The sequence below is a fragment of the Symphalangus syndactylus genome, chromosome X (assembly GCF_028878055.3).
Source record: "Symphalangus syndactylus isolate Jambi chromosome X, NHGRI_mSymSyn1-v2.1_pri, whole genome shotgun sequence".
Classification (NCBI taxonomy): domain Eukaryota; kingdom Metazoa; phylum Chordata; class Mammalia; order Primates; family Hylobatidae; genus Symphalangus; species Symphalangus syndactylus.
In genome coordinates, this window is record NC_072447.2 from 28,673,923 (window position 1) to 28,695,213 (window position 21,291).

Below are 21,291 nucleotides of genomic sequence, written 5' to 3' on the forward strand. Positions count from 1 at the left end.
TTGCTGGTGAGGAACTGCGTTCCTTTAGAGGAGGAGAGGTGCTCTGTTTTTTAGAGTTTCCAGTTTTTTTGGTCTGTTTTTTCCCCATCTTTGTGGTTTTGTCTACTTTTTGTCTTCGATGATGGTGATGTACAGATGGGTTTTTGGTGTGGATGTCCTTTCTGTTTGTTAATTTTCCTTCTACCAGACAAGACCCTCAGCTGCAGGTCTGTTGGAGTTTACTAGAGGTCCACTCCAGACCCTGTTTGGCTGGGTGTCAGCACCGGTGGCTGCAGAACAGCGGATTTTCGTGAGACCACAAATTCAGCTGTCTGATAGTTCCTCTGAAAGTTTTGTCTCAGAGGAGTACCCAGTTGAATGAGGTGGCGGTCTGTCCCTACTGGGGGGGTGCCTCCCAGTTAGGCTGCTCAGGGGTGAGGGACCCACTTTAGGAGGCAGTCTGTCCATTCTCAGATCTCCAGCTGCGTGCTGGGAGAACCACTACTCTCTTCAAAGCTGTCAGTCAGACAGGGACATTTAAGGCTGTGGAGGTTCTCGCTGAGTTTTTGGTTGTCTGTGCCCTGCCCCCAGAGGTGGAGCCTACAGAGGCAGGCAGGCCTCCTTGAGCTGTGGTGGGCTCCACCCAGTTCGAGCTTCCTGGCTGCTTTGTTTACCTAAGCAAGCCTGGGCAATGGCGGGCGCCCCTCCCCCAGCCTCGTTGCCGCCTTGCAGGGTGATCTCAGACTGCTGTGCTAGCAATCAGCAAGACTCTGTGGGCATAGGACCCTCCGAGCCAGGTGCGGGACACAATCTCCTAGTGTGCCATTTTCCAGGCCCGTTGGAAAAGCGCAGTATTAGGACGGGACTGACCCGATATTCCAGGTGCCGTCTGTTTCCCCTTTCTTTGACTAGGAAAGGGAACTCCCTGACCCCTTGCGCTTCCCGAGTGAGGCAATGCCTCGCCCTGCTTCGGCTCGCGCACAGTGCGCTTCACCGACTGTCCTGAACCCACTGTTAGGCACTCCCTAGTGAGATGAAACCGGTACCTCAGGCAGAAATGCAGAAATCACCCGTCTTCTGTGTCGCTGGGGCTGGGAGCTGGAGACCGGAGCTGTTCCTATTCGGCCATCTTGGCTCCACCCCTTCCAGAATCTCATCACCTGAACTTTCTCATGGCAGAAAGCCAAAGGAAAACCAGAGGTCCTGGTGAGGCTGCTCAACTTACATTAATGTGGGCTTCTACCTGGTCCACACTGCTGCTTTTGAAAGGCTCCCTGGATGGCATTAATACCAAAATAAACATGCATAATATCACCATGGCTCTTGTGAAACATGTGAATTACTTTAGTGCATTCTCATAGCATATAATCCAAAGGAAAAGGTATTTTATTTTAAAATGGAAAAAAAAATGTGTCCATCCGCGTATCTCAGCAGTCTCTCCAACAAGTTTCTTCTCGTTTGTGGCATTTAAAATGACAAACCAACATCTGTATCAAAGAGGATACAATATTTATCATTGGACAGTCACTAAAAGATTATTAAGTACGTATATTAATACAATTATGTGAAGTTCCACGTGAGACATACTCTCAGAGCAAAGCCATCTCATTTCTGATTGACTGGTTATTTCAAACGACAATAAAACAAAGGTTTTATTTGATGTTTCATTTTAGTATGGATATTTTTCTAAACTTGAGCAGTCAGATGAAGGATAGAAAGCAAAAAGTATGCTAGGGGATTAAAGACAGAATTCTATTGGGGTGGGACAAATGTCAGTTCTGAGGGTCAGGAATACTTAGATTCAAATCCAATTTTACTAAATGACCATAAAAAGTCATTTAACCTTTCTTTGACCTGCAGTTTTTCTCAGTTCCAGATTCATAATAAATGTTCAATGAATGTCTTAATTATCCCTGAGTTGGCTGTAGGATAAAAGGGAGGAAGTAAGGGTGACAATGCCCCTTACCTTCCTTAACACATACGTATGGACATACTTGTACCATTCAGGCTCCACTCACTTTCCACACTTAGTCCAAAGCAGATGGATACTCTCCTTGCCTTGAGTTTCCTCTTTCTGGGAGACATGTAGCTCATAACAGAGGTGACAGTTGGATCTACTTTCAGATAATAGTTTAGCTGATGCTGTTCCTCCCCTTTAGCTGCTTGTTAAAAGTAAACTGAGGAATTATGCTTGGTTTCAAAGTGTTATCCAGTCAAGGATGGACCATCCTATCATCTGACCAGAACTCCATTCTCTCTCCAACCTTTGCCACAAGAAACAGTGTTCAGTAAGTCTCCACCAGTTACCACAATGGAAGTCTTTTTAATGCAGTAAAATACCAGCCAGGTAACACAATTTTGCTCTCAGTTGTCAACAGGTACAAGATTACTTTGGTTTTCTCAGAACGGTATCTGCAGTTCATAAGCATGCTTACACGTGTTCTCTTCCCCCTTTTTTTAAAGTAAAATAAACTCAAATAAAACATTTTAAAAATTGCTACACTGCACAGTAACTTTCTCTTTTTCTGCACCTCAATGCCACTATTAAATAGCTATAATACTAGATGCATAGTAACAATGAAAATGGCAGTTCTCATTATTTCAATGTGCAGGCTACATTTTACCTTCACCAATGTTTGGATATATAAATAAATACTAGATGTGAAATGACTTTGAAATGTAAAATGTAACTAAGATGTGGGGGATTATTGATTATTTAAATCTTTGGTAATTTGAGCTCCTTCCTCTGATGGTGTTCAATTTATCCCTCTTCTATTCAACACCTTCAAAACATTTTCATCCAGGAAATATCAAAGCATTTGGGAGAATTTTAGCTGCAGATTTATCAGTTGCTCTCCAATTTGAATCCAATCCACATTTGGACTTAATTAACATGGGCCAACCATATGTGTGCACACTTTCTGAAAGGACCACACACAGATGGGAACAGATATTGTATTTTTGTCCTTCCCAGCTACTATTGCTCAATGCATATGGGCATTTTTTATGATGCCTTTATAATAGTTGGTAAACATGGACCTTCCTACTCAGCCACTGGGATTTTAGTCAGGGGAGAGGAGAACAGCTAATGAGCCAAGCAGTGTTGCCATTTATCTCCTCTACATCCCAAGGTCAACAGGAAAAAAAAAAAAAGAAAAAACAGCAAAAGTGCTTATGTGGAATTAATAGAGAGGAAAGAGTCTAACCATACAGCTTAGAAACAACATGAGGTTTAGGTCCAGCCTTACACAATATTGAAAAAATGATGTGTCTCTGGTGCCCAGCCACACTGTTCTGAGCCCTGTTTTTCATCTAGTTTCATCTTTCCCTTTGATTTTCTTAGTATGACAGTCTGCCCTTGGAGATATCAGTAGGGAATCTGGGACTCTATCAATTCATTTACACAAAGAAGGAAATGAGTAACAGTACTTGAAACACATTTCTCTTCCTAGCTTTGCATCTTAATAGTCAAAGAAGCCTTTAGCTAAATGTGTATTTATTTATTATATATAGCAGCTAAGAGTAGGAAGGTGTTTGAGCAAGGATGTATTGGGACCTTTGTGGAACTCCCAAGAATTTATACACCATTCATTTTTCAAACTTTGATTAGGTGGAAAGTCTTCCCAGGTGCAGCCACATCTGTGGCTGCCCATGGACCAGGTGACAAGCTCAGGGCTGGAGTAGGCAGGACTCTCTCTATGCGTTACATGATGTAAGTTCAAAGTAGCCATTTCATCACAGAGCTTTCAGAAATGGTAAGTTTAAAAATTTCATTCCTTGCCTGCCTAACCAGACTTGGACCAATTCCTTTTGTTTTCTGTGAATAAAGATCCTCATGTGGGTACCTCAGGTTCAATTCAGGAGCATCAAGGCATGCTTCTCTGATAGACCAAAAGGGCCCTCTAAGGATCCAGGTATGTAAGAATAGATAAGCTGCTCTACCCGATCACTATGAGTGCTTATCTAGGCCCCAAGGGATTAATTAAAGGTCCTTTACTAGATTCTGTTCCGGTGTGTCTGATTCACTTCATCAAAAGGATTGTTTAAGTGGGAGAGTTGGAAACAACTTCGAAAAGTTCAATAATAAATGGAAACTATTAGGATATATATCTTCAATTCTGATATTAAGTTGTGATCTCCTTCAAGAGACACACTGTCTTCTTTTAAGTGTCTGGTGCCTGGTGCCCAATAAATATTTGCCAAAATATTGCTGAATGGATGTATAATACTAAGTTACAGCCCAGATGGAGTCCTGTTTAACACCAATCCCTCCACAATAGGACCTAGAGCTAGTCTTCCCATGTACTCTGTTCTTTATGACCAGTACCATGAGATTTTCTAAAATTTTTGTTGTAGTTCATTCAATGCATGTTGCAGCCACCTCCCTAACTTCTTTTGAAATTTCTTGGTGGCCTATTTTCCAGACATCAGAGACAGTAATCTGATATGCTGCCATCGCCCTGAGTAGAGTTCACTGCCTACTTTTGGCCTTTGCACACCGGCATGTGTTAAAAGGCATGATGGTCTTGGCTTCTTCTCTGTCTCACCTAGAAACTGTCCTCCTACCCCTCTTAGCGGCTCTCCCAGTTTCCTAGCCACATCTACCATATTCTTGGTTGCCAGTGGACTGATTTTGGCTTCACTGCCCTGACTTAACCAGTATACCTCTCCAATGTGACTGAAGCCCATGATTAACACCCCCAACTTGTATCATCACCCCTAGTCCAATCACTTAGCAGCCTACTTGAGGCTAACTGTCCTACCCTAATGTCGAGAGGCTGAGGGAGGAGAATCGCTTGAACCTGGGAGGTGGAGGTTGCAGTGAGCCGAGATCATGCCACTGCACTCCAGCCTGGGTGACAGAGCGAGACTCTGTCTCAAAAAGAAAACAATAATAATGATAATATTTCCCAAAGGAGTGCTACTGTTACTGAAAAATTATAGACCCCTTTCTTAAAACCTTCTCTTTTTTCTCTATCACATTGACAGAAATCAAAGTCATCCCTCAGGATATGCTGAAGTAGTACTCCTTAAAGTGTGCTCCAGGACACCAGCATTGGTGTAACCTGGGCTGCTTATCAAGACGGCCTGATAATCTGCATTCTGACCAAGCCAATAAGACAATGCTTATGCCCACCAGAGACTGAAACCCACTATACTAAAAGTTTGATCAGACAACCAGCCTAGTGGTGTTTTTTATCCCAGTGATTTCCTGATCTTCCCTCCCTCTCTCCATGTGTGGGCTGTATTAATGATGTACTTTTAACTTGACTTCTAACTTGCCCCCAGGCTAATTTCACTTAAGGTCTAGGTGGGTTAAGATGACACTCTTGTTTGATACTTGATGCATCCTGTCAAATCTCCCTGACACTAGAATGTCACATGGTTCAGAAATTTCAAGGTACAACTGGGAGGAAAGATTCAACGGATCAACATGGTACAGGAAGGCCTTCCTTATGTTCTCAGTGAAAGAGTGAATAGTGTTCTAGGATGTTGGATGACAAAGCCCTATGGAAGCAATAAATGTCTCACCTATCTGCCCAGATTGCCAAGAAGTTCCTATTTTAAGAAGTGTTACTTGCACTTAAAGTTTTCATCATATTCAAGAGGGTAAATTTACCTATAAGAGGAAATCCTTCAAGCTGGTTGCCTTCACTTATAGTTTATAATCACAGAGATGTTGAGCACGATGGGGATGTTTGTTGGGGGAGGCCCAGAGATTTAGTCAAGATCAAATAGCTCTTTATGGGTAAGCCAGGTCTATCACCCAGGTTTCTGGGCTGCCGGGAGAGGCTGGAGGAGTTTTTAAAACAACAAGCCATGAGAATTCTGGGTGTCTGAGGAAAAATGAAAGGGGTATCCCTGAGCAGGTACAAGGCAACTAAGGTGTCTATGACCAACTCTGCTGGCTTCATAGACAAAAGGGGATAATAAATTGGTAACAGATTATTTTCCTAAGGAGGAAATGTGAAATGTGATAGAGTGGGAAATAATAAAGGGAATTTGATGTCGATTAAAGCTGTATTCAAATCTAACTTTGGTCGCTTACTGGTTTTATGACTTTGGGAACAAAGCTTAAATTCTGTGAGCTTCAATTTGCTTATCTCAAAAATGGAGGGAACACTGTCTGCCTTGTGTGATAATACTCAGTGATTATAAAATAATAAGAATGCTTGACCCGCAGCAGGTGTTCTGAGAATTATGATTATCAATACTATTATCACCATCACTTTAATTTTTAGTTTGCCTAAGTATTTTCATCCTAAAGGAGCACCATAGGTTCTAGCCCCCAGATGTGTCCATGTGCCACTGAAAGTTTGTGGTGTGCTGCATAAAGAGAGCTAAATGTGGTCCCCAACAGAGGAACAGCAATACCCCCAAGACTCTCTTGTTCGTCCTGAAAAACACAGAAATATCCTCTTGTCCTTCCTCTCTGAACAAGAGAAACTATTGTAACCATTAGAATTAACTCTCCAAAAATAGCATGTTGTCAATCCTTGCTTTAGGGAAGCAGATCACTCATTAAAATTTGTATTTGTACCTGAAAATTCATCGTCTCTTCAAATGGTATTTCTCCCTCAAGAGTTTCACTGGGAATGAACTCCGAGTTCTAATACTGAGTTCTTATGAACCAGTAGTTGCTTTATGAGTCAAGCAGCCTTCTGTCTGCCATAACATTGTAATGTTAAATGATTAATTTACATTCTTCTAGCAATGTGAAAATAGCCCCAGCCGTGGCCCTAACTACTTGACCAAGGTTCCAGGACAAGTCAACCAGGCTTCCTGGCATGCCTTTAACTTGATTTGTTTTATTTCTAGTGAGAATCTGCCAGCAACTTAGCGGAGGCACCAGGCAAGCTTTGACAGTCCTGTAGTTTAGCAGCATCCTGTGGACTCTGATGACTGGCCTCGTCCCTTCTAAATCCTTTAATCTTTCCCATTTCCACAGAATAAAAGCCTGAAATTCTCGCACAAATTTTAGGATACTTATTCATTAATTTGTTCAACAAATATTTCTTGGACACCTACTCTGGTCTAAGCAGAGAAAGGGGTTCAGCCTTCATAAATCTTGCATTGTAGTAGGGAAGAAAAATAAATAAAAAATATAAAAATTACAGTATTTGATTTAACAACTGTAAAGGTAACTGAAATAGTTTACAGTGTCTGCATCTATCAGTTATTTAAATTTTAAGTGAGGTATAAACCCAAGAGATGGTTTTATGAGCAAGGTGAACTCAATAGGAAAGTAGTAAGAAAGGAAAAGGGCAGGAAAGGTGAGATTTTGGGAGACGGACTTCCTTTGCTTTGTTTTATTCTTTGCCTTTAAAATAGGAATGCTTGCTCAGCCTTCTTACTTTCAGTAAAGAGGCAGGGCCTCTGTGAAGGAACTTTACTTCTTCCCTTGTGCAAACAGAAGCAGGGGTGCCCTGAATGCACAGTGGAGGACCGGAAGATAATCCTTCAGGAAATGAGTTATTTAACAAAAATCAAAAGGAAGAGGGGCAGCCTCAGCTCGATGCCTTCATGTGCAATGGCCTTAATATTTCAGACTATCAGAGAAGAGGACAAATCTGACATTCTGGTCAATGTCTGCTAGTGAGAAGTCTGAGTGTCCAGAAGTTTGGAAGACTACTGGCTTCCCGACTAAAATAGTTAATTCTGTGAGACCCACCCAAAGTGGGTGAAAAGCCAGAGCAAAGGAGATAAAAATTGTTCACATTTTAGTATATTGGGGTATAGACATATCAGCCTTATTTGGTGCAATTTCTGCATGTCTGTACAAAATAATATCAAGTTCTTTTTTTCCCCCAAACTCATATTTTTTATTTTTTTTCTTTTCTTTTTTTTATTATTATTGTACTTTAAGTTTTAGGGTACATGTGCACAATGTGCAGGTTTGTTACATATGTATACATGTGCCCTGTTGGTGTGCTGCACCCATTAACTCGTCCTTTAGCATTAGGTATATTTCCTAATGCTGTCCCTCCCCCCTCCCCCCTCCCCCCACCCCACAACAGTCCCCGGAGTGTGATGTTCCCCTTCCTGTGTCCATGTTTTCTCATTGTTCAATTCCCACCTATGAGTGAGAACATGCGGTGTTTGGTTTTTCATCCTTGCGATAGTCTACTGAGAATGATGATTTCCGTTTCATCCATGTCCCTACAAAGGACATGAACTCATCATTTTTTATGGCTGCATAGTATTCCATGGTGTATATGTGCCACATTTTCTTAATCCGGTCTATCCTTGTTGGACATTTGGGTTGGTTCCAAGTCTTTGCTATTGTGAATAGTGCCACAATAAACATAGGTGTGCATGTGTCTTTATAGCAGCATGATTTATAGTTCTTTGGGTATATACCCAGTAATGGGATGGCTGGGTCAAATGGTATTTCTAGTTCTAGATCCCTGAGGAATCACCACACTGACTTCCACAATGGTTGAACTAGTTTACAGTCCCACCAACACTGTAAAAGTATTCCTGTTTCTCCACATCCTCTCCAGCACCTGCTGTTTCCTGACTTTTTAATGATGGCCATTCTAACTGGTGTGAGATGGTATCTCATTGTAGTTTTGATTTACATTTCTCTGATGGCCAGTGATGATGAGCATTTTTTCATGTGTCTTTTGGCTGCATAAATGTCTTCTTTTGAGAAGTGTCTGTTCATGTCCTTCGCCCACTTTTTGATGGGGTTGTTTGTTTTTTTCTTGTAAATTTGTTTGAGTTCATTGTAGATTCTGGATATTAGCCCTTTGTCAGATGAGTGGGTTGCAAAAATTTTCTCCCATCTTGTAGGTTGCCTGTTCACTCTGATGGTAGTTTCTTTTGCTGTGCAGAAGCTCTTTAGTTTAATTAGATCCCATTTGTCAATTTTGGCTTTTGTTGCCATTGCTTTTGGTGTTTTAGACATGAAGTCCTTGCCCATGCCTATGTCCTGAATGGTAATGCCTAGGTTTTCTTCTAGGGTTTTTATGGTTTTAGGTCTAACATGTAAGTCTTTAATCCATCTTGAATTAATTTTTGTATAAGGTGTAAGGAAGGGATCCAGTTTCAGCTTTCTACATATGGCTAGCCAGTTTTCCCAGCACCATTTATTAAATAGGGAATCCTTTCCCCATTGCTTGTTTTTGTCAGATTTGTCAAAGATCAGATAGTTGTAGATATGCAGCGTTATTTCTGAGGGCTCTGTTCTGTTCCATTGATCTATATCTCTGTTCTGATACCAGTACCATGCTGTTTTGGTTACTGTAGCCTTGTAGTATAGTTTGAAGTCAGGTAGCGTGATGCCTCCAGCTTTGTTCTTTTGGCTTAGGATTGACTTGGTGATGCGGGCTCTTTTTTGGTTTCATATGAACTTGAAAGTAGTTTTTTCCAATTCTGTGAAGAAAGTCATTGGTAGCTTGATGGGGATGGCATTGAATCTATAAATTACCTTGGGCAGTATGGCCATTTTCACGATATTGATTCTTCCAACCCATGAGCATGGAATGTTCTTCCATTTGTTTGTATCCTCTTTTATTTCATTGAGCAGTGGTTTGTAGATCACCTTGAAGAGGTCCTTCACATCCCTTGTAAGTTGGATTCCTAGGTATTTTGTTCTCTTTGAAGCAATTGTGAATGGGAGTTCACTCATGATTTGGCTCTCTGTCTGTTATTGGTGTATAAGAATGCTTGTGATTTTTGCACATGATTTTGTATCCTGAGACTTTGCTGAAGTTGCTAATCAGCTTAAGGAGATTTTGGGCTGAGACAATGGGGTTTTCTAGATATACAATCATGTCATCTGCAAACAGGGACAATTTGACTTCCTCTTTTCCTAACTGAATACCCTTTATTTCCTTCTCCTGCCTGATTGCTCTGGCGAGAACTTCCAGCACTATGTTGAATAGGAGTGGTGAGAGAGGGCATCCCTGTCTTGTGCCAGTTTTCAAAGGGAATGCTTCCAGTTTTTGCCCATTCAGTATGATATTGGCTGTGGGTTTGCCATAGATACCTCTTATTATTTTGAGATACGTCCCATCAATACCTAATTTATTCATATTTTAAAAATCATAAAATAGCCTTTTTAAATAGCAAATGGGGTGGCACTTTTGTAGATTCTTGTCTGGGAGCATAATGAAATATTCTAGGGTGATGGGAATGCTCTAAATCTGGATCTGAAAGCTTGTTAAATAGGTGGATATAGATGTAAAAAGTAATTGCACTGTATCTTAAGATTTGTGTATTTTTACTGTATTTAATGTATACTTCAGTAGAAAAAAATGAAAAAGGAAAAAATAAGTAGAGGGAAAAACCTAGATCTTAGGCCTTTAGATGCATGGTAAACTGGATGTCATAAATTATGAGCTCTGAGGCTCAGGCAGGGACTTATTAGATCTTTACAATATCTTTCTATTTGCTCATGATTTAACAAACTGCATAGCTGTTAACTCTCCTCCTTATTATTGGCACCCATTGGGTTCCGATACAAAACCTATGTAGAAAGGAAATTAGAAAAACAAAGAAGAAAAAAAAACCCACCGAGTTCTCAGCTGAGACAAGATTCAGGAATAGGGTCATGCTTGTTAGGTATTTCTTTCAGTGGGGTCTCCCATGCTGTTAATAGTTTTGACTCCCAAAATGCTGAGCCCCTCTAGGATAGTTAGATCTGCCACAAAGGCAGTAATAATTGTGTGTGAGACCTCTGCTTCCTGAAGAAATGTGAAAAGGTCATTTTGCAAAACAGTCAAATTCAGCAAGCCTATGGTTAGGAATATTAAAGTTGGGTTGTTTCCAATAACAAACCAATATATAGTTGAATTCTGTGACGTTCTTAAAAGAACATGTTCTTTTAAGCTGTGTTCATCTTCATTATTATTATTTTTAATTTCTTTAAACTTTTCAAAACTATAATGAAATTTCCAGATTTTTTGGTTTTGATTCACTGAAACCAATTATCCACATGCCATCTAATTATTTTAATACAGTGAACATTTTTTAAATTTAAATTTTAATTTTTGGAATTGTAAATTGACAAATTATAGTTATATATGTTTATGGGGTACAAAGTGATGTTATGATTTATGAATAGAATGTGGAGTTATTAAATCAAGCAAATTAGCATATCCATTCCCTCAAGTACTTATTATTTTTTATGGTGAGAACACTTGAAATTTACTCTCTTAGCAATTCTGAAATATACAATGCATTATTATTTACTATTTTCACCATGCAATGCAATATATCTCCAAGAAAAAAAATTTATTCCTTCTGTCTAATTGAGGCTTTGTTTCCTTTTGCAGCACTATTCATAATAGCCAAGTTATGAATGAACATATTTTTGTATGATGAAAATATTTATTTCTTCTTTGAAAAATAAAAAAAATAGATTCTCATTATGGTAATAATAATTTTAAGCTCATGGATCCTTTTGAATTTTTTTCACCCTTAATAAGGTATCAGCTTTGTTGTTGTTGTTTTACTTTTTTTTGGTTCTTATATTCTGTCCTTATTTCAAAGAGTTCATGGCATTAATCTACACAAAATTGTGTTTTCAAAAAAATAAAGTCTTTATGTTGGGAAACAAAAACTAAATATCTGTATATCTATAGCTATATATATAAATGAACTCCATAATTGACAACAATTTTTCCTGCCTAAAATGTTATTTTTAAGTCAGTTGTTTAGAACTATAAGCCACATTTTTTCCTTTAGAGACATGTTTGGGTTCTCAGAATAGCCCACGCAAGGTAGCTAATTTATTTAGCAATGAATGTGAAATGCTGTAGGTTTGTGGCAAATTTTTAATAATCATGATTGTAATAGCAAAAAATTACTGAACAAAATGGAATTTTATAATTTTATCTTTCAGTTATTGTTTGAAGAAAGGCACAGCTAATTACACGAAGATGGGAAAGCTGTTATGAATAGTTTTTATGGACATTTTCAAATAATTTATACTGCTCAATTCAGATAATGCAAGATAAAGAATAAAAACAAAATATGAATCATCTCACTAACCCAAAATATCTAATCTTAATATAATGGTGTGTTTATTTCCAAGATTTAAAACATGTTTTTACATTGCACTGTTTTATATCTTTCTTTTTCCAATCATTATATTTTAATAATTTTGATGATTGTCAGCGTGGATTCTTTTGTCTAATCTGACTTCAAATTGCAACCCTTTCCTTTCTTTAAAATACATGTGCTAAATTTTGTTTTGTTTGCTTTTACTTGAATAGATTGTAAAAATGAAGCAGAGAAAGGAAAGATAAAGAAACAGGAAGGCAGAGCAAGAATGAGCATGACAGCAAAGGAGAGTTTAAGCAACAGTGTGAGAATTCGAGGGGTCTTTGGATATAAAAGGTGTTTGAGATACGATGAACAGAATTTGAAGCAGTCAACTTTAGAAAAATAGAGATTGTAGTATTAGGATCAAATGAGAATAAGCATCATCTTACCTACCTCATCATTTGGTTGATGACAAAACAAATGTTTAGCAAGTTTAAGGTATTGTTTGGGGGAAGAGATAGTTTGAGGCAGTACTAGGAAGGGAACCAAGATTTACTAATTCTCAATCCTAATTTCCTTCCTTGAATCTTGGAGATATAGAAAAATGGGAGAGCAAGACTTGTGCATCATTCCCTTAAGGATTAAAAAGGGAAATGGTGGAAATGAGATGGTAGCTCAACGAATATCCTGATATAAGGATCACCCAGAGCTGACGGGAGTTCAAAAAAGTTAAGGAAAGAGGAAAGTGGAGCAGAGTAACCCTTACTGGGTGCAGAGAGCTGAAGACTATGTACAAACCATTGTTTGTTTGTTTGTTTGTTTTGTAAGATAATGAGTAGTTTGTTTTTCCTTTTTTTTTCTTTTTAAATTTTTTATTTCCATAGGTTTTTGGGGAAAAGGTGGCATTTGGTTACATGACTTAAGTTCTTTAGTGGTGATTTGTGAGATTTTTGTGCACCCAGCACCCGAGCAGTATACACTGAACCCAATTTGTAGTCTTTTATCCCTCACCTCCTTCCCACCCTTTCCCCTTGAGTCCCCAAAGTCCATTGTGTCATTCTTATGCCTTTGCATCCTCATAGCTTAGCTCCCACTTATGAGTGAGAACATATGATATTTGGTTTTCCATTCCTGAGTTACCTCACTTAGAATAATGGTCTCCAATCCCATCCAGGTTGCTGTGAATGCCATTAATTCATTCCTTTTTATGGCTGAGTAGTATTCTATTATATATATGTACCACAGTTTCTTTATCCACTTGTTGATTAATGGGCATTTGGGTTGGTTCCACATTTTTGCAACTGCGAATTGTACTGCTATAAACATGTGTGTGCAAGTATCTTTTTCATATAATAACTTCTTTTTCTCTGGGTGGATATCCAGTAGTGGGATCGCTGGAACAAATAATAGTTCTACTTTTCTTTCTTTAAGGGATCTCCACACTGTTTTCCATAGTAGTTGTACTAGTTTACATTCCCTGTAGAAAGGTTCCCTTTTCACCACATCCATGCCAACATTTATTTTTTTTTACTTTTTTGATTATGGTCATTATTGCAGGAGTAAGGTGGTATCGCATTGTGATTTGATTTGCATTACCCTGATCATTAGTGATGTTGAGCATTTTTTCATATCTTTTTTGGCCATTTGTATATCTTCTTTTGAGAATTGTCTATTCATATCTATAGCCCACTTTTTGATGGGATTGTTTGTTTTTTTCTTGCCAATTTGTTTGAGTTTATTGTAGATTCTGGATATTAGTCCTTTGTCAGATGTGTAGATTGTGAAGATTTTCTCCCACTCTGTGGGTTGTCTGTTTACTCTGCTGACTGTTCCTTTTGCCATGCAAAACAAACAACAACAAAAAAAAAAGTAGGGGAAGGACACCCTATTCAACAAATGGTGCTGGGATAATTGGCAAGCCACATGTAGGAGAATGAAACTGGATCCTCATCTCTCACCTTATACAAAAATCAATTCAAGATGGATCAAGGACTTAAATCTAAGACCTAAAACTATAACAATTCTAGAAGATAACATTGGAAAAACCCTTCTAGACATTGGCTTAGGCAAGGATTTCATGGCCAAGAACCCAAAAACAAATGCAATAAAAACAAAGATAAATATGTGGGACTTAATGAAATAAACCATGATCTTTAAATGGGTTTTTCTAGCTCAAGAACTACTTGCTCCAAAATTATCAAAATTCTAGAATAAATGCTACAATATATTGTTAACCCATCCATGTAGTAAATGAGAAGACTGTGGAGTTAAGCATTTGCCCATTTGATGTAAGAACTAGCACTTAACATGATCAGTTATACTTATTACATCATTTCTGTCCTTGAAGCAAAGTCCAAGGTATAATTCTAAAATAGTATAAACTTTATATCTTTTGGACACTGGTATGGGTAAGAGCCTATTCTTGTTATGTTATATCTCAGTGGTCTTGTTTATTCTAGTACAAAGCTGAGAACAGCACCATTTTTGGGGAAGGAGGGAGAATCAGAGGCTGGAAGATGAAAAATAGAGAGTAAGAGGTTATGGTGAAATACTACAATATTTAAAAAATTTATCAATCACTGTTCTTCATTTTAAAAACAAAAAGCACTGCCCTGAGTTGGAGCTTAGATTTCATTATTTGAATCAATGTCACTTTGCTTAATGCCAAGTGTATTTTGTTTGTTTCTCAACAATTGGACTTCATAGATTTAAAAATGGTTTTAAATTTTTTTTTTGTTTGCTAAGACTCACCTTGACCTTATCCTGTCCCATGGACTTGAAGAACTTTCCGATGGATGTCCAGACCTGTACAATGCAGCTGGAGAGTTGTAAGTTACCACTGTTGAAATGACTCGCTGCTTGTTTTAACCAATGACCTGGTTCTTTTAGCATGTAATTAAAGAGAAAGGACCCTTACGACTTATTCCCTATATACTGACCAACCCCCAACATCCTAATGGAAAGACAAACCAAGGTGTGTGTGTGTGTGTGTGTGTGTGTGTGTGTGTTTCATACAAAATCTCCTTATCAATACAGCATAGACAACCTTTCAAAGTAAAATGCCACATAACTTGCCTTTCTCCCCCCGCCCAAAAAATAGCATGATTTAGTAAGCTTTTCATTGAAATGAAAATGTCTCCTGAGAAAATTAAAATTATTAGTCATTAAATCTTTATAGTGAATCACTCTTTAATCAGAAAATTGAATTTCTTTCCATCTTATGCCCATATAGACCATCACCCCAAAAGGAATTCTGGCAGGAAGGGATAATTGCTTTGAGAACAAGACATAAGGACTTTGGCCAGAGGAGGATGTAAGAATGAGGGGCATGAGATGAGATGGAATAAGATAGAATAAGAGGCATTTCTCTTAGATAAGCAGTGGATACACAAAAGCATGGTGAAGCAAGTAGAAAAAGGCCATCTACTTTGTCCCCTTTATGACCTAACCCTGATGCCACTAAAATCTTTGACATGTGTCACCATAAGTTGCTGATGCCTCCAAGGTAACAGGATTTTCAGTTAAGAGACATGAATTTCTTTCTGGCTTGGGCTATCAGTTTCTCTGTTTGTAAAATGCAGAGAATAATAAGTGCCACTGACCTACATGGACGTTAGGAGATTTAATGAGGCATGGGCAAAGAAATACTTTTAACTTCTTGGTTTAGAAAAATAATATGTGTAAAATGACTTATCTATTATTTAAAAAGAGGTAGTGACAGGGTTGGTTTCATTCTGATCATTTAAAATCACTATGGATTTCCCTTGAAACATCCCAGAGAAATAAACAAAATGATGAAACCTCTTTATTTTAAGAAGTTGTCATAGATAAAATGAAAATTTCTGACTTAAAATAGGCCTTATGTATTCATTTTTTTCCTTGTCACTCCTTCTCTTGAGAAAAAAGCTGAGAAAAACATTTTCTTACATGATTCCTTCTTTCTGTTTTCTCTACTGCTCCAAAATCTCCCCTGACTCAACCCAACACTTTTATTTTTTCTGTAAAACAGTAGCCATAGCTGTCAACTGATGCTCATCCAAGGCTTAGAAAATTTGAATTAGTAAATAAGCTCAGTCCTGGCATGAATAATGAAATCAAAGAAACATCATGTTTACCACTAACTTTGGATGTGAAGGGTGGGAATTATTATTTTTTTCCTTTTCTATCCCAATATTACTTTCTTCATCCCCACCTCGTTACCTCTGTTGTCTTCCCCATGCTGGGGCTTCAGGGTGACTAACAAGAACTTTTATTACGGTGGCCAACGAGAAGCTCACCAGACAAGAACGTGGGGTATTTTGTGAGCTTAGAGTAGTATTTGCTGGAGGTTTCCAAGGTGTACTCATACAGATATGGTTTGCCATTCTCTTTGTGGACCACGAATACTTGTATAGGGCCTCTTTGTATCTCCTTGCTTTCCATGTTCTTATTTTTTTTTTTTTTTTTTTGGCTTTATGTTGAAAAGGTAGTCCAAAGAAACAGGAAAGTAGATTACAATTAAACTTGCTATTGATTTCTGGGTAGCTTTGGTGAGTCACTATCTTGCAGTAAATAAGAATAAGAATCCATGAACTTAAAAAAAAAAAAAACATGCTGAGGATTTTGGCCAGCCAAGACCTCGCATAATATCCTCTGTCCTCATCACTCTTATTTGAAAAGTTCAAATATTACAAACAAAGGGAAAAGGTAGAGAAATGGTGCATGAAAGAAGAGTAGGCTTCATTTCTAGGGTAGAGAAAGATCCAGAAATAATTGACAGATGATGACCTAGCTAGCAGGAGCTTGGAGACTAAGAGCTAACTTTGGATTACCAAACTGATAACAATCTTACTTTGGATGGTTCAAGTCATATAAAAATATGATCTTTCATAATAGGTAATCTGTTTTACTTCATATTAATAATTGTGATGAGTGGGCCCATTTAGCAAGACACTAGCACAAATGAATATTCTTAATTTGCATATTCCACAATTTCCTCTTAGATTACCTGCCAATAGTCTTCCCCATTTGCTAAAGTAGAAGGACTTTAACATAAGCTTTCTGAATGCAAAGCTAATAGACCCTAGGAGGAGGGCCAAGTCTGTAATGGGAATGTTTTAGGCAGGCCCGTGATTAATTCATTCTCATTAAAAAAAAGAATGGTTTTCATCTAAAGTACTAAGACTGGCACTGTGGACTGGATTGTCTTATTGGATTGCCAAAGCCTCAGCTCTTGCAAGTAAAGATAATCTTCAAAGGATTTTTATGTTTGTTTACTTGTTTGTTCTTTAGAAAGAGTTAGTGAATAAAAAGGCAGAAATCAATAGACTTTTTAGATTCCATTCTTTCATTACACAGAAAAAAAATCCATCCATAAGTAGCTTTCTGTCTTAAATTTCTTTGGCTCCAGTGACACAGAGTTGTAGTGATGATTGCAGCTCTTTTATTAAGAATGCTGTTGAATTGACTGAGCATATGTCTACTTTAAACGGTTTCCTTGTTTGTTTCTTTACATGGGTAGGCTTTCAAGCTTTCTTGGAAAGCCATATTCAATTTTCACTATGATTTCTTTACCTCAGTTGGGTACACGATGAATGACCTGATATTTGAGTGGTTAAGCGATGGTCCAGTGCAAGTTGCTGAAGGATTGACCCTGCCCCAGTTTATTTTGAAAGAAGAGAAGGAACTTGGCTACTGTACAAAGCACTACAACACTGGTAAGTTTTTTTTTTTTTCAGCTGTTAAACACAAGTGAGCTCCATTTGCGGTATGGAGTATATATCTCATTACTTTAATTGCTGCATATTTACCAGGCAAATAGACCTATGTGGCAACGACCTGATTTGGCTCAAAAGTCCCTCAACAGATAAGATTCCTATACTCTCTGGAATAGGTCAGCAAACACAAGAGGTAATTTCTCCAGAACATAGAGAGAAGGAGAGAGGATTTAGGATCTTTTGCTGTTCCCTAGCTGACCATCTTTTGTCAAATAAGTCTGAGGAAAGGTGTAGAAAACCTCATTAGTGGTGCAGAAAACATGAATTCTGGCTCCTTTCTGGCATCCGCTCTTGCCATTGGATGCTTAGGTCAATTTGCACCCACTGTCTTACTGCCTTAGTGCCTTAGTGGAAAAGAGGGACAATAACACAGGTCTTCGTAAACCCAGAAATAGAGCTGTTGTGTTCTTCAGTCCTGGATAGCAATAGAAGTTTGGATGAAAGTCAGCTGGCAAGAATTCAGCTGGCTCTAAAGTCATGTGTTATCAGTAGTGCTGACAGACACATGGGGTTGGGGGGCAGGTGGTGGAGGAAAAACTTGAGGTGGTAGCAACAAATAGGCATCCGTTGTTTTCTGGAAGATTTTACCTGTCCAGAAAAGCTGATGGTTTTTCCTAAGAAAAACCATGGTGTTCAATACCATGCAAGCTGATCATGGAGAGACAATCAAGACATGATGGTTTGTCCAGTAACTGGTCTAGGTCCCTTGCTGAGGAAAACAGTTTATGCACACTTGTTCCAGCAGCCAACAGTGATACTTATGAAGTAACCAAAACCTGATTCCAAGGCTATTTTGTTTTTCCTGACCAAGAAGAATTCAACCCCATATCTTGTAATCTGTAGGGACTAAGCAAAATTACCTTCTGGAGTTCTAACTCCAAGTCAATTAAGGAGAAAAAAAGTGGGAAGGGGTAGGAATATCTATCTCTTAAATGTTAAAAGTTTTAATACCTTTATATGAACTCCTTTTTACAGGTAAAGAAACACTGTACATAGTTCCTAAGCATATGCTAAATGTCCTGAAGCAATTACCCAGAAGGCTAGGAAATTTTTACAATGAATAGATTATACGCTGGCTTATACAAATGTACATTTTTCTCTTGCCATTAATAACACAATGATAAATACACAGTTCTTTAAATACTTTGTAGTTTTATGTAAACTGTAGTACTTTGGAGGAAATGGCTTCAACTATTACACAGTGTATGTCATGTGTTACATATTATATGCTATATAGTATATGCTATTAATATATAATATACTATATATTACATATTATAACCCCACAAAATTTGAATATTTTATTTCCACTGGTCATTTTCTGTCAGTCTTGTAAATTCTGAAGCTCTGTCTAAAACAAGCTGCAGCAAGCACAGATTTTAAAAATTAAATATGCCTTATGGTTTTGGTCCAGTGACTCTTTAGATCACACATTCTCACACTATTATTATCACTATTATTCCACAGTAATTATTTCTATTACTGGTTCAGTTGGACAAGAGTTGAATTGGTTACGTAGGGTGAGCATTTTGTGCAATCTTCCAAATCCATCTGCAGTAGTCTTTTTTTTTTTTTTTTTTTAACAACGTGGGATAATGGAATTGGAACTATAAATTCAGACTGGACTTTAAATGATCATTTCCTCCTTCTAGGAAAGTTTACCTGCATTGAGGTCAAGTTTCATCTGGAACGCCAAATGGGATATTATTTGATCCAGATGTACATCCCAAGCCTGCTTATAGTAATCCTCTCCTGGGTTTCCTTTTGGATAAACATGGATGCAGCCCCTGCCAGGGTCGCACTGGGCATCACCACAGTCTTAACGATGACCACCCAGAGTTCAGGCTCCAGGGCATCTTTGCCAAAGGTAAGAAATCTTGCTTGATAACAGATGACATGAAAGGTTCCCAAAGGTCTTGTGGGCTGGAGAGTTCTGTGAGGACAGAAATGTTGGCCACCCTATGACACTGTCATAGATATGAATGCAATAAGAGGACAAAAAGCTGAGTTTGAGAGAATCAGGGATCTGGGAATACGGGGAACCCTCAAAATCATATCATTTAGAGGAAAGGGAAATTAGTATTGAGAGGGAAGAGAAATGAGTAGAGGCAGAAACATGGCTTAGAGACTCTAGGAAGCCCTTGAGTGCTTTTGATCTCGGTTGTTTATGAGCCACGAAGCTTGCAAGAATTGGAGTAAGACTGATGCAATTTATGCCATATTTTCAAGTATTTATTGGTGAAACTATTGCAATTCATATGTTCAATGAAGTCATTTATAGTAATAAAAATTTGAATTAGGCTCCTGGAAATCACAGAAGAGCCATATCAATGAATATATGTAAGAAATTAATGTACAATATTAGGGTACAGCAATCTGATATATGAAACATTGCTATGCCTTAATTTCCTTTAATGGCTGATATGCTACTATTTTTGAGTGACACAGTTACCTAGAGAAGGAACAGTAGAGTCATCCAAAATGGTGAAAATTCCTAGAACTGTGGCATGGTGACAGAGGAGTGTGGGATCGATATCAGGGATATATAGACAGTTTATAGCACCTCAAATAATAATCCATAAATGGCTGTGTAATATACTTTTATAAAAAGCAGGCCATCTGCATTTGTAAATATTGCTTAAGCAAGTAATGATGAATGTCCCACTTTTGAAATGCTCTAGCACCTCGGAAGTGTGCCTTTGTGTGCTTCCCCATTTCACTGAGTACACTGAGCCATTGGCTTCAATTTTCCAGAATATGAGTTCAATTTAGGATTCAGTGTACATTGTCTCATACTGGTTGAGCAGTCTCTCCAAAATGCATTTCCGGAAAATAACGAAGATGTAATTCCACATTTTTGCTGGCTTGAGTTTATGCTTGGTTGTGCTGAATTTGACATAATGAGAAATGTTAGATCATGTTCCACATTATCTCCCATGTCCAGAAGATAAGATGACATATGGAGGAGGTCTGTGGTTATAATAGAGGTGGGCTGAATACTGGAGAAATATTTACACAACTTATTAAGTCCCATGCCTCCAAAGATAAACATTAGGTTTTATATGGTCATAGAGAAAGGAATAGAGGTATCTCTAATACTTTTTTATCTTCTAGAATAACAAATAGTATAATGTACCTGTATTATTTTTCTATTGGAATACAGATGTCAGAAACAATAACAGCTTTTTTAACCTGTATAATCAAAAATCAATTTTACCTAATAGCACTTTTAATCCACTCTGTGCCCCTCCCAAACAGGTTCATTTGCTTATTTCTTATTAGTTATTAACTATTGCCATCACTGCATGCCATGGCATTAAACCTCAGGATGTAAAAACGTATATTTTACAATTTAATAGACAGCTAAAGTACTGGTGACAAATTGTAAGCATATAATGTCAAAATATAAGACATTTAGCCTCCAACTGCTCATTGCTATGAAAAGAGTAGTCATTTATCTTCAAAATGGGAGTTTGAGTTTTTATAAATTTGTTATTCATTTTATAAAGCTGTTATGATTCTGTATCAATGGTCAAAACTATTGCTAAATAAATGTTCACTG

At 37.9% G+C, this 21,291-nt stretch overlaps 1 protein-coding gene across 4 annotated transcripts in view; it reads left to right on the top strand.

Moving 5' to 3' along the window:
• GLRA2 (glycine receptor alpha 2) overlaps nucleotides 1-21,291 on the top strand; it is a 227,814-nt gene that overhangs the window by 65,251 nt on the left and 141,272 nt on the right. For all 4 annotated transcript variants that reach the window (XM_055267588.1, XM_055267589.1, XM_055267590.2 and 1 more), the window contains 3 exons: nucleotides 14,719-14,801; nucleotides 17,532-17,669; nucleotides 19,382-19,596. In XM_055267588.1, the coding sequence (XP_055123563.1) occupies nucleotides 14,719-14,801; nucleotides 17,532-17,669; nucleotides 19,382-19,596 (436 nt within the window). The remainder of the gene's footprint in view (nucleotides 1-14,718; nucleotides 14,802-17,531; nucleotides 17,670-19,381; nucleotides 19,597-21,291) is intronic.